Below are 13,099 nucleotides of genomic sequence, written 5' to 3'. Positions count from 1 at the left end.
TCATCACTCGTCGGTCGCTTTGCATCAATCATTTGAGTGGATGACACCGATCCAGCAGGATAATCATGATACAGATCTGTACAATTACAGTAAAGATAGTGGGACAGAGAACTGAGATGAGGATATGCGGTGTCCTGTATCCTTCCGAGTGGAGACCCATAATTCTCTTAACTCTGAGCCACGCAGCAAAGTACTGTACCTAGTTCATCATCGACTGACCGCTCAGAAACCATGTCATAATGGGCACATTCTGCGTTGTATGAAAAGTGTTCCCTACTAGAAAAACTGTGATAGTGAAAATGAGTTAAGCAGGGAATTACTGTACTTTGTAGCTGTAATGTCATGTTTGACCCTGAACTGAGTTGCAAACCTCACAATGCAGTCTATTACTAAGATCACCTATTTCCAAAACACTGCATGTCAATCCTTACCTCACCATCACTGTCACTGAAACTCTCATCCCCTCCAGCATTTTGCTTAAAAATCCTTGTTCTTGTTTGCAGATCCCTCCTTGGCTCAGTGCATCCTATGTTTACAATGCCCTCCAACCCTATTTGCCAGTTTAGTCTATTATGCATTTTCCTCTCCCTCCATTTCACCATTCATAGTACAGTGATAGGCTTTTACTCTCCTGTACTCTTAAATTGTCTACCTAAATCTATCTTGCTACATCTCTCCTCACTGTCAACACCTGCCTCTTCAGCTTTGCCTTCAGTCATCTCCCGACCTCTCCCTTGGTGTCTGATCTTCCCTGTGAAGTATACTGGAGCATTTCAGTATGTTAAAGACTGTATAAGTGCATGTTCTTTTTATTGTTAACTAATAATGGTCGGCTCCTTACTAAAAGCCTATGACAGTGTTCAGCCATGCTGACAGAAACACAAGCTGTTAAAACATAATGGGTTAAGTTCAAGTATTTTCTAGACTTTGCTGTTTCATTATTTGTTATTTGTTTTTATTGCTCAGTCTTTCTGAAGGATTAATTTTTTTTTAGCAACTCATTTAAAATGCTCAACTTTTACAGCAGTAGTTAATCTCCTGTAGCATTGCTCATAGGCAAAAGGAATGGGTCGTGGATTCAAGACCCACTGCAGACACTTGAGCACATAATCCAGGCTGACGCTTCAGTGCAGGACTGTGGGAATGCTGCACTGCTGGGATGTGTTGTCTTTCAGATAAGACATTAAATAGAAGCCACCCCTGCCATCCCAGGTAGATGGAAATGCTCCCATGGCACTATTCGAAGAAGAGCAGAGAGTTCTACCATTGTCCTGAACAAAATTTATCTTTCAATAAATATCACTAAATAAAATAGATTGGTCCTGTATCTCAATGCTGTTTGTGGGACCTTGCTGAGCTCAATTTGATTGCTGCGTTTCCAACATTGCAACAGTGGCAGCATTTCATTGTCTGTGAAGTACTTTAGGGCATGCTGAATGGAAGCAGCAGGGCTTTAATTGGAAGAAGATTGAGGCAGTCCTATATATAAGGACATGAGGCTTGAAAATAGGGTGCAGACAGTTTTTTTTTCGCTTTTATAAGAATTTTTAGGCACTGAATTTCCTCACGATCAGTGGCGTTCCTGGAAAAGAATTCCAGCAAATCCCGAGTGGCACGACCTGAAATGGGGTTAGACCCAGTAATGGCAGGTTTCCACCCTGAAGATGATATACCAGGAACTGCTACTGAATACAGAGTGATAGGGAGTACTTTTTGCAGTTTACATACTGGCAAGACTTTAGTGTTGAGGAAAAATGCCAGTATGTAAACAGCAAAAAATACTTCCCCCTTTGATAATGCAATGAGCAGTGTGAAGTTGCTGTATTTGCATGGTAGGTATGGAACGAACTCACCACAGAAAGATAAGAGCTGATCCATTTCAGTCTAGGTACACTTTAAACAGTATGATGAATGTTAATTACTGCCAGTCAACCCGTCTGGCACTGAAAATTAACTTTTACAAGTGTGGGTGTCATTGCTTTGGGTTTTAATAATTGGAGATTTTTTAAAATACTTCAAAATTTAAATTTTATTTTACCTTTTTGTTCTGTCTCTTACTCCAATCTTTTCTACCCTCTCTATTTCTCTTTTTATACCAGATTTGACATTGAATTCACCCATTCCAACTTGCATTTCCTTCTCCATCTTTGTGTTGTTAATTTCACAATGCTTCAATCTGATTGTTCAAGGAGATACACAGTTACTTGCTCTGTTCCTTAGATCACAGATGCCCCGGAACTTCCAGCAACTTGCCACAGAAATATCATAGAGATTAACTGGGCAAGGGCAAATCTAACCAACAGTGAGCACCATTTGTTGACCAATTACAGCAAATCTTAGGCCATTTTCTTTCTTACGTACCAGTGTCCTTTCATAAATTAGATACCATACTTCTATCATTCAAGCAAGCCTTGTGAGCCCTTAGAATCAGTTTTGCTATTCATGGAATCTTTTGTCAGTTTTAAAACCCGTGTATAATTCTATGAGAGAAATATTTTGTTGTGACCAAATATCAACGAGAATGGTTTTAAACTTGCTCTATGCTTGTCACTTTGGAACTCTTCTTTTTATTCAGACATATCTATCAGCCTTTTGATATCTTAGTATTAAGGGCTTATACTAATTGTACTCACTCCAGCCCCGACAAACAAATTTTTCTGCAGCACCTGTGGAAGAGCCTGTCACTCTAGAATTGGCCTTTATAGCCACTCCAGGCACTGCTCCACCCACCACTGACCACCTCCAGGCACTTACCCATTGTCTCTCGAGATAAGGAGGCCAAAAAAAAAAACTCACTCCATTCAAAAGTTGTCCAAATGTATTCCTGAATGGAGCATCTGAGGCCATGTTTGGAAAATTTAGAACTTAATTCTTAAGGTGCAATCTGATTAATTTTAGTAGACTTTTTTTAACCTCACAGTTGATTTAAATTTTAATTCAAAAACAAAAATCGTGGATGAGGTTATTCAATATGTTGGGCTGAGAAAACAATGATGGTGCGCCCGCGCGAGCCGCATGTCGTGGAGCTGCCGTGATATTAAGCGCGGCGGCTCATTTAAATAGCCAGGACAGACTGCCCAATGATGTGGAGGGGTCGGGCTGTCCATCCCCTGCAATGGCGTCAGCTGCCTTTGCGCAGGCGCTGACACCATTTTTAAAGGGCTTTGAGCCCTATCGTTACATTTAAATATTTAAAGAAGAATTGATGTTAAAAAATTAAATAAATTTATCTTGCCCCTCTCCCAGCCCCCAATAACCATAGAATTAATTACTTGCCCTCTTCCCCCCCCCCCCAAGAACACTTACCTTGTCCACCTGACCTTTGCCCCCACAAAGGGCATGTACATTACAATATAACCGTACCCACCATCCCCTGCAGCAATGAGATGACTTTGACCCCACTCACCCCTCCCGCACTGGAAAACCTACCTGCTCCCCCCTCCCCACCAGTGTTCCGCCTTGGTTCCCCGCATGGGGATCCGAAGATGCGGGAGTGCCGGCCACTGGCATGAATATCGCACTGGGGCAGATGGTGAGAGCAAGAAGGTAATTAATTTGTTTATTTAAATTGGGCTCCCGTCGCTGAGCAGCAAGGGGGCCACCACGAGGCCTTGCCGCCACCAGCAGTATCAGGCCGGGCCGCCACAACGTCGGGGTACGTGGCAGCCCCCTCCCAGATGCATTTTCCGACCCCCCCCCCCCCCCCACCGCCACAACCCCCGACGTCGGGGGTCTGTAAAATTCAGCCCAGTATTTTGAATCAAGTGCTAAAGGTTGCACAGACAGAAGAGGGCATTTTTATCAGTTGATTGAAGAGGATAAGAACAGATTCTAGTCAGAAAGAAAATCAAAGGCTGAGTTTTAATTCACATTTCAAACACCTTGACAAAAACTCTAAAGCATGGTATTAGTTGGTCACCCCATCCTTTAAATATTCGTTCCATATTATAGACTGGGGTTATTGTCAGATTTTGCAATAACCAAGCAGGATTGAATTAAAAAATAAGCTATTCAACAGCGCATTTTCAGAAAAGACAGAACACATGATCATATGAGCAAACACAGCACATTCAATCTGTAAATAATACAACAAAGCCATAATTTGAAGGAGTCAGACAATTTAAAAATATCCTGTTTGTGCCTCTTTTAAACAAATGCCTTATTTTTTCAAGATGCACTCAAATTTTATAAGCCTCTCAGCAAGATTAGCTAATGGAATCTTTGAACATTGCACGCAAAGTGAACTTTGTTGCTATGACTATTCATTTTTTTTTTACTGTAGCAATTCCATCATTCTCAATCAGTGTTAAATAATTCTCTAAATTGTCAAAATATATACCAGACTCTTGGAGATGGTACTTTACAGAGTTGTGTGTAATTTTTTTCATCAGAACTTTTTATTAGTTTTTAAAAAATTCTTTCATGGGATGTGAGTGTCCCTGGCTAGGCCAGCATTTATTGCCCATCCCTAATTGCCCTTGAGAAGGTGCGTCCATGTGGGGTAGGTACGCCCACAGTGCTATTAGGGAGGGAGTTCCAGGATTTTGACCCAGCGACAGTGAAGGAACAGCGATATAGTTCCAAGTCAGGATGGTGTGTGCCTTGGAGAGGAATTTGCATGTGGTGGTGTTCCCGTGCTGTCCTTGTCCTTCTAAGTGGTAGAGGCTACGGGTTTGGAAGGTGCTGTCGAAGGAGCCTTGGTGAGTTGCTGCAGTGCATCTTGTAGATGGTACACACTGCTGCCACTGTGCATCAGTTTTAAAATATAGATTCCAAGTTTTAACAAAACATATGGAAAATCTCATAACACTGCAAATGGACATGGACTGCTTCAGTTTTTGAGGAGTCGGTAATGGTGTTGAACATTGTGCAATCATCAGCGAACATCCCCACCTCTGACCTTATGATGGAAGGAAGGTCATTAATGAAGCAGCTGAAGATGGTTGGACCCAGGACTTTACCCTGAGGAACTCCTGCAGCAGTGTCATGGAACTGAGATGAATGACCTCCAACAACCACAACCATCTTCCTTTGTGCTAGGTATGACTCAAACTAGTGGAGAGTTTTCCCCCCTGATTCCCATTGACTCCAGCTTTGCTTGGGCTCCTTGATGCTGAATTCAGTCAAATGTTGGGTTGATGTGAAGGGCAGTCACTCTCACATCACCTCTGGCATTCAGCTCTTTTGTCCATGTTTGGACAAAGGCTCTAATGAGGTCAGGAGCTAAGGGGCCCCAGTGGAACCCAAACTGAGCGTCAGTGAGCAGGTTATTGCTGAGTAAATGCCGCTTGATAGCACTATCAGTGACCGCTTCCATCACTTTGCTGATGATCAAGAGTAGACTGATAAGGCAGTAATGGGGTGGGTTGGATTTGTCCTGCTTTTTGTGTACAGGACATACCTGGGCAATTTTCCACATTGTCGGGAACAGCTTGGCTAGGGGCACAGCCAGTTCTGGAAAACAAGTCTTCAGTACTATTGCCAGAATATTGTCCGGGCCCACAACCATTTCTTGATGTCATGTGGAATCAATCAAATTGACTGAGGACTGGCATCAGTGATGCTGAGGACCTCAGGCGGAGGCCAAGATGGATCATCAACTCGGCATTTCTGGCTGAAGATTGTTGCAAATGCTTCAGCCTTATCTTTCGCACTGATGTGCTGGGCTCCCCCATCATTGAGGATGGGGATATTTGTGGAGCCTTCTCCTCCTGTTAGTCGTTTAATTGTCCACCACCATTCACGACTGGATGTGGCAGGACTGCAGATCTTAGAGCTGATCCATTGGTTGTAGGATTGCTTAGCTCTGTCTATGACATGCTTCAGCTTTTTGGCATGCATGTAGTCCTGTGCTGTAGATTCATCAGGTTGAACCTCATTTTTTAGGAATGCCTGGTGCTGTTCCTGGCATGCCTTCCTGCAGTTTTCATTCAACCAGGGTTGATACCCTGGTTTGATGGTAATGGTAGAGTGAGGGATAGGCCGTGAGGTTACAGATTGTGGTTGAATACAATACTGCTGCTGCAGATGGCCCACAGTGCCTCATGGATGCCCAGTTTTGCGTTGCTGGATCATTTCAAAATGTATCCCATTTAACACTGTGGTAGTGCCACACAACGTAATGGTGGTTATCCTCAATGTGAAGACAGGACTTCGTCTCTACAATGGTCACCCCTACCAATGCTGTCATGGACTGATGTATCTATGACAGGTAAATTGGTGAGGATGAGGTCAAGTAGGTTTATCCCTTATGTTGGCTCCCTCACTACCTGCCCAGTCTAGCAGCTATGTCCTTTAGGGCTCAGTCAGTAATGGTGCTACAGAGCCACTCTTGGTGATTGACATTGAAGTCCCCCACCCAGAGAAGATTCTGTGCCCTCACCATGCTCATGACTGCTTCCAAGTAGTGTTCAATATGGAGAAGTACAGATTCATCAGCTGAGGGGGTAAGGGGGGTAGGTGGTAATCAGCAGGAGGTTTCGTTACTCATGTTGAACCTGATGCCATGAGACTTCATGGAGGTCAGAGAAATGTTGAGGACTTCCAGGGCAATTCCCTCCCAAATATATACCACTGTGTCACCATCTCTGGGACATACCCAGGGATGGTGATAGTGGTGTCTGGAACATTGTTGGTAAGGTATGTCTCTGTGAGTGTGACTATGTCAGGCTGTTGCATGTCTAGCTTGTGGGACAGCTCTACAATTTTGGCACAAACCCCCAGATGTTAGTAAGGAGGACTCTGCAGGGTTGACAGGGCTGGTGTGCTGATGTCGTTCCGGTGTCTAGGGCAATGCCGGGTGGTCCGTCCAGTTTTATTCCGTTTAGACTTCTGTCTAGCGGTTTGGTACAACTGATTGGCTTGCTAGGCCATTTCTGAGGGAATTGAAGAGTCAACTACATTGGAGTCACATGCAGGCCAGACCAGGACAGCAAATTTCCTTCCCAAAGGATATTAGTGAACCAGATAGCTTTTTACTACAATCGACAATGGTTTCATAGTCACTATTACTGAGACTAGCTTTTTTTTGCATTTCATATTTATTAATTGAATTTAAATTCCACCAGCTGCTAAGGTGGAATTTGAACCCATGTCCCAGAGCATGAGCCTGGGCCTCTGGATTGCTAGTCCAGTGACTTTACCACCACGCCACCACCTCCCCTAGACCCCAGCCCAATCACTACAAACATAAAATATTCATAAATTATAACTATCAACATTTCTAAGAATATCACCTGAGGGAATATAAATATTGTCCCTAATGCAGTTAGTTTTCATTCCAGATCAAGTCTGACCTCTGAGAAGAGGCTGCGTGCATGTGCAAGTTTCTTGGTCACGAACCAGTTCATGTTTATTTTGTAATTGCTCATATAGCTTGCAAGAAAGTGATCTGCAGGCATGATTTCCCCCATCTGAAAATCATCTTAAAGGTGAATATGTGGTGACAGCCCTGTGCATTGGTTAGGACTTAAATTCCAAGGCACATGCGTTAGGCCAAAGCTCCAAACAAATGCACAGGAACATCGCCATGCAAGGTCATGTATTCACATTCGTCCGGACCTGCCTTGGATGGGAATCTTCCAAATTGGCACCTCAGCCTCCTGCAAGACCAATATATGCAGTTGTGTACATCTAGCTATGTCCCTGCTTGCTGCAATATGGTGCTTGATGGAAAACTCACGTTGATGAAATCTGTATTACTCATAGAATGAAGATGATGCTTTTTACCAGAGTAACATTTAATGCTGTCTTGGAGAAAGTAAGCTGCTTGAGTGCATTGGATTCCTATCCTCTCTGACCCCAAACAATCAGTCCTCAGCAAAGGCCTCGGCTTCATCCCCCAATCCCCCCACCTCAATGAGCTCGGCATGATGCTAAGTTCTTCTTCCGTCACCTTCACCCCCCTGCCCACTTCTTTGGCTAGGAGACTTTCCCTTGCATAGTGGACCCTTTCTCCTGTGTTCAGAGCTCGTTCCTCCTGGCACCCTCCCTTGGATTTCTCACTTTCTCTAGATCTTTTCATTTTGAGCGTTGGCCATTTCAGTTTTTTTTTACTCTGCTCATTCACACTAACCTACCTGCCTCTGATCTTGAAGCACTCTGTTCTCTCAGGTCCAACCCTAACATTGGCATTAAACCTGCTGACAAGGGTGGTGCTGTTGTTGTTTAGCAACCCGACCTCTAACTTGCAGAGGCTGAATGCCAACTCTGACACCTCCTCCTACCTGCCCCTGGACTATGGTCCACCACCGAACAGCAAGCCATCATTTTCTGTCACTATCCTCTCCTCCTCTGGAGATCTTCCCTCCATGGCCTCCGACCTCATAGTCCCCCAACTCTGGACAGCCCGCTTATACCTCCTTCCCAAGATCCACAAACAGGACTATCTTGTATACTCGTGGTTTCAGCCTGCCCCACAGAACTGATTTCTTCCTATCTTGATTTTTTTTTCTCCACTTGTCCAATCTCTTCCTCCCTACATCCAGGACTCTTCCAATGCCCTCCACCACTCTTAATAGTTTCTTGGTCCCTACCCTTTCCACTGCAGATATTCAATCCTTCCACACCTCTATCGCCCATCAGGTCAGCCTTCCACCCCATAACAGATTTTCCTTTTTATTCTTTCTTCCCTGCTTCCTTTCCCTGGCTCTATACTTGTTTAGCATTCTAACTTTTCCAGTTCTGTTGAAAGGTCAACAACCTAAACATTAACTCCTTGTCTCCACAGATAATGTCTGACCTGCTGAGTAGTTCCAGAATTTTGTGTTTTTATTTCAGGCTTCTAGCATCCAAACATAGAGACTTCTGGTACAGGAGGTGGCTATTCGGTCCATCAGGCCTGTGGTGGCTGAAAAAGAGCAATCCAGCCTAATGCCACTTTCCAGCTGTTGGTCCATAGCCCTATAGATTACAGCACTTCAAGTGTATATAAAAGTATTTTTTAAATGTGGTGAGGGTTTTCTGCCTCTACCACCCTTTCAGTTCGAGGTCCACCCATTGGGTGACAAATAATTCTGTTCAACTTCCCTCTGCTCCTTCTGCCAATTACTTTAAAGCTGTGCCCCCTAATTATTGACCTCACTGCTAAAAGAAATAGGTTTCCTGTCCACTCTATCAAGGCCCCATGTAATTTAATCCACCTGAATTAAATATCCCTTCAGCCTCCTCTGTTCCAAAGAAAACAATCGTCTATCCGATCTTTACTCATTGTTAAAATTTTCTATACCTGGCAACATCCTCGTAAATCTCCTCTATACACTCTCTAATGCGATCACATTCTTCTTGTAATGTGGTGACCAAAAACTGTAAGCAGTACTCTAGTTGTAGCCTAACTAGTGTTTAAATGGTTCCAGCAAAACCTGTCAGCTCTCAGGTTCAATGAGCTCTTAGGCTAGTAATGGAAAGTATCCCGCATGCCTTCTTAATTACCTTATCGACCTGTGCTGCTATCTTTAGGAATCTGTGCACTTGCACTTCAAGCTCCACAGTAATTTCCTTTTGTATTCCTGTAAAGCATGTAGGGTTTGACAAAAATTCTGTCACTTCTGCAGAAATAGTTTGTTTTTTTAATTTTTATTTATTTTTTATTTAGAGATACAGCACTGAAACAGGCTCTTCGGCCCACCGAGTCTGTGCCGACCAACAACCACCCATTTATACTGACCCTACAGTAATCCCACATTCCCTATCACCTCCCTACACTAGGGGCAATTTACAACGGCCAATTTACCTATCACCTGCAAGTCTTTGGATGTGGGAAGAAACCGGAGCACCCAGCGAAAACCCACGCAGACACAGGGAGAACTTGCAAACTCCGCACAGGCAGTACCCGGAATCGAACCCGGGTCCCTGGAGCTGTGAGGCTGCGGTGCTTTCCACTGCGCCTTGTGCAGACAAAGTGTCAAGCACATTCCTAAGCATGTGCTTATCTAATTTTTTTTAGTCTGTAAAATGACTATATTAAATAATACAAAGCAGCACAAGTTTAAAATAAGAATTTCAGGGACAATACTTTTTATATTTTATCTTTCATGTACATTATAGTGTTAATTCAGTTCATCCACAGTGTTAGAATGTGAATATTGCCGCAAATTTAAAATCACAAAAGCTCCTGTGTATGCAGTCATTTCAGAAACATGCCTTGTGTTAATAGTTGTTCCAGTGATAGTTTTGAAACAAGTTTGTTAAGTTCCTTTAACCCTTTTAGGTTGCAGCAACAATTTTGCATCCAGCTTCAAAATAATGCAGCCAATTGCTTTTGTGTCCTAGAGAGCTGAGCGGCAAACTCGAGTGATGGATTCATCCCAGTATGCAGAGTTCTGTGAGAGCCGCCAGTTGAGCTTTGGTGAGTACAGCCAAACCTTTGTAAACATAAATGGAGTTGATTAAATTCCGATTACACTACTACTCCCATTTTTAAGTTGTAAAATGATGCTACTGCTTCTGTATTCGCTATCAGATGACATGCATGTATGCTCACACATTAGATGTGAAATTGATACAATTGAGAAGATTGAAGAAGAACAGGTTCTATAGCTAAGCTCCTCCACCGTTCTACCACCCCCTCCATCTCCCTCCCTCCGCTTAAAATCTATTTGTGGTTAAACTTTTGGTCATCCCTCCTAATAACCCCTCCTTTGACTTGGCATCCATTTATTTCTGATTGCATTTCTGTGAAGCTCCTTGGCTTATTCTCCTACATTATATAAAGGAAGTTGGTGTTAATGTATTGAAAAATTGAGCACAATTCTAAGGTTGATTTAAAGTGGAGTGGAAGATTACAGTTAGTTACAACTGGGTGGGAGACTGGTCACTACAATGTAAGTGGGTAGAGTGGGCAGTTGCAGTACTTTCTGCAACTTTGGTCTCTTGCTCTATTTTATCCTACCTCCGTTTCTTGCTTCATTTTATCCAGTGCTTTTTTTTTAGCTGGAAAGTAGCAGTGTTATCTTATGCCTGATCTTATAACCAAGTATACAATTTGAATACTCAGCCATGTATAAATAATGTAATTGGGTAGTGCCATGCAGGCCCCCACCTGCCAAGAATGAGACACCTTATTTTCGCCACATGAACATTGATTTTTAAACTGTTACTGGAGTAAAGAAAGAACTTGTTCTAAAAAAAAAAAAAGAACACTAGACTCTTGACTGGAAAATGGGATTAGAATAGATAGGTGCTTGATGGCCGGCACAGCCATGATGGGCCGAAGGGCCTGTTTCTATGTTGTATAGCTCTATGACTCCAAGATATTTGCATAGTAACAGACTTGGAAAGGACAAAGTGGTCACTCCCTGTCCAATTTAATCCACAATGCACTTTTGATTACCAGACGTTGAAGGTGGAGAGGCTAGCATTCCAGGTTAACTGCTAAGATAGCTGAATACACAAGCAGACATGGTCAGAGCAGTTTAGTTACTTGACTAACTGGTTGTTGGAGCTTTTTGAATTTAAACTTGTCACAGAGAATTTGAACTCAGAAAGCTCTTTGCTCCTGGACTGAGAACATCTCTCTCCTGTCTGCTCCCATCTCTTTCTCATGGAACTGAAGACCCATTGAAGCCACAGAACTCCAAGAGAAAGAAGTCTCCTACAGTGAACAAGGTTTAAGAAGAAGACTGGGCCCCAATGAAAAGCAAGAATTACCTACAAGCAGGAACTACCTACAAAAGGACTACAGTGAGATTGAAGAACAGTAACAAGAAACTCTTCTGATATTGCCTCAAACCTCTCTATTTTTCTTTTCTTTTCTGTCTCTATTTGCATGTGTGTATCGTGTATGCATGCTAGTGTTGGGCGCAGCGTTTATCTGTAGGCGTTAACCAAATTAGAGTTTAAGTTTAATAAATTTCACTTTTCTTCTTTAAACCTAAGAATGCCTGTTATGCTCATTTCTTTGGAAATTGGAAAGTGATGAACAAGGATTCACCAAGGAGGAGCTCAAAATACAGTGTGTTTAAGAATTAAAACCCTGTTATAATAAGACCAGGTGAAGGCTGAGAAAGACCCCCAGATACCTTTCTGGTGGGGGTGAAGGTGGTAGCCCCCCTAGTAGTAAAAGAAAGACCACAGGAGGTCAGAGAGACAGGGCCGTGGCAGGCGACGGTTTCCTGCAGCTTCCCTGAATGTGTAGTGGATCAGGCCATGATCAAACCAGCTCCCCCAGAGGAAACTGCATTGGCATTGCAGGCAAATGACCATGAAGTCTGCCTGTCGGAGACTTACTTTTGAAAGTTAGGAGACCCAGGGAATGAGTTAAGTTGATTTTCCCTCGCTGAGGCTCAGCGAGCTGACCCAATATCGTGAGAGTTAGCACAGGCTACCCAGTCTGAAAGTGAAGCAGAGACAGTCCCTGACATCTACCATTTAAAGAATGAGGTAGGGTGAGGAAATGGACCTGAGGGCAAGGACTGGACAGTAGTTCACCAGTTAGTGGTGCCACAGAGGTACCGGGGAGAAATATTAAGAAGGGCACAGGAGACCACAGTGGCTGTACATGCTGGTATACAAAAGACCAAAGCCTGCATAAGACAGCAGTTTGACTGGCCAAAACTCCACAAAAATGTAGTGGAGTACTGCAGGAGTTGCCACATGTGCCAGGTTGAGGGGATACACCAACCTATAGAGAAACCTGCACCCCTAAGTCCTGTACCAGTGTTAGGAGGACCATCTAGCAGAGGGGCTGGTAAACTGTAGGGGACCCCCGCCGAGAACAAAAGGGAACAGGCAGGCACAAGGTTGGCAAAAGTTTAGAAAGAGAAGGGGAAAATGTGATCAGGAGGGCAGGTTACAGGAGATCCTGGAGGAATCCCGGATGAAAACCCCTACTGTCTGGTCAGCCAACCCTGAAAAATGTGAAAAGTTAGACCCTACATCCTCCTATGTAAATGCAGACTCTAGAAGCACCCCACCAGATTTACTAACAGCATTTACAGGAACCTGCAGAGACAAAGAGAGACGTGTAAGGGTGGGGGGGGGGGCACAAAAACCTTGAGGGTGATGCTTCACCTAGTCTAAGTGCCACAGGAGAGTGCTGACAAGTCTGCACAATACCTGTAGGTAGGAGTATCTCAGAGAACAAAGGGGAGATTAACAAAGA

General features: G+C 43.5%; 1 protein-coding gene across 11 annotated transcripts in view; it reads left to right on the top strand.

The window, feature by feature from the left end:
* The window catches only part of supt3h (SPT3 homolog, SAGA and STAGA complex component), a 662,265-nt gene that overhangs the window by 463,869 nt on the left and 185,297 nt on the right, over positions 1–13,099 (top strand). For all 11 annotated transcript variants that reach the window (XM_068024500.1, XM_068024453.1, XM_068024471.1 and 8 more), the window contains one exon: positions 10,270–10,345. In XM_068024500.1, the coding sequence (XP_067880601.1) occupies positions 10,270–10,345 (76 nt within the window). The remainder of the gene's footprint in view (positions 1–10,269; positions 10,346–13,099) is intronic.

The sequence above is a fragment of the Heterodontus francisci genome, chromosome 3 (assembly GCF_036365525.1).
Source record: "Heterodontus francisci isolate sHetFra1 chromosome 3, sHetFra1.hap1, whole genome shotgun sequence".
NCBI lineage: Eukaryota > Metazoa > Chordata > Chondrichthyes > Heterodontiformes > Heterodontidae > Heterodontus > Heterodontus francisci.
This window is presented reverse-complemented; position numbering and strand designations above follow the sequence as displayed.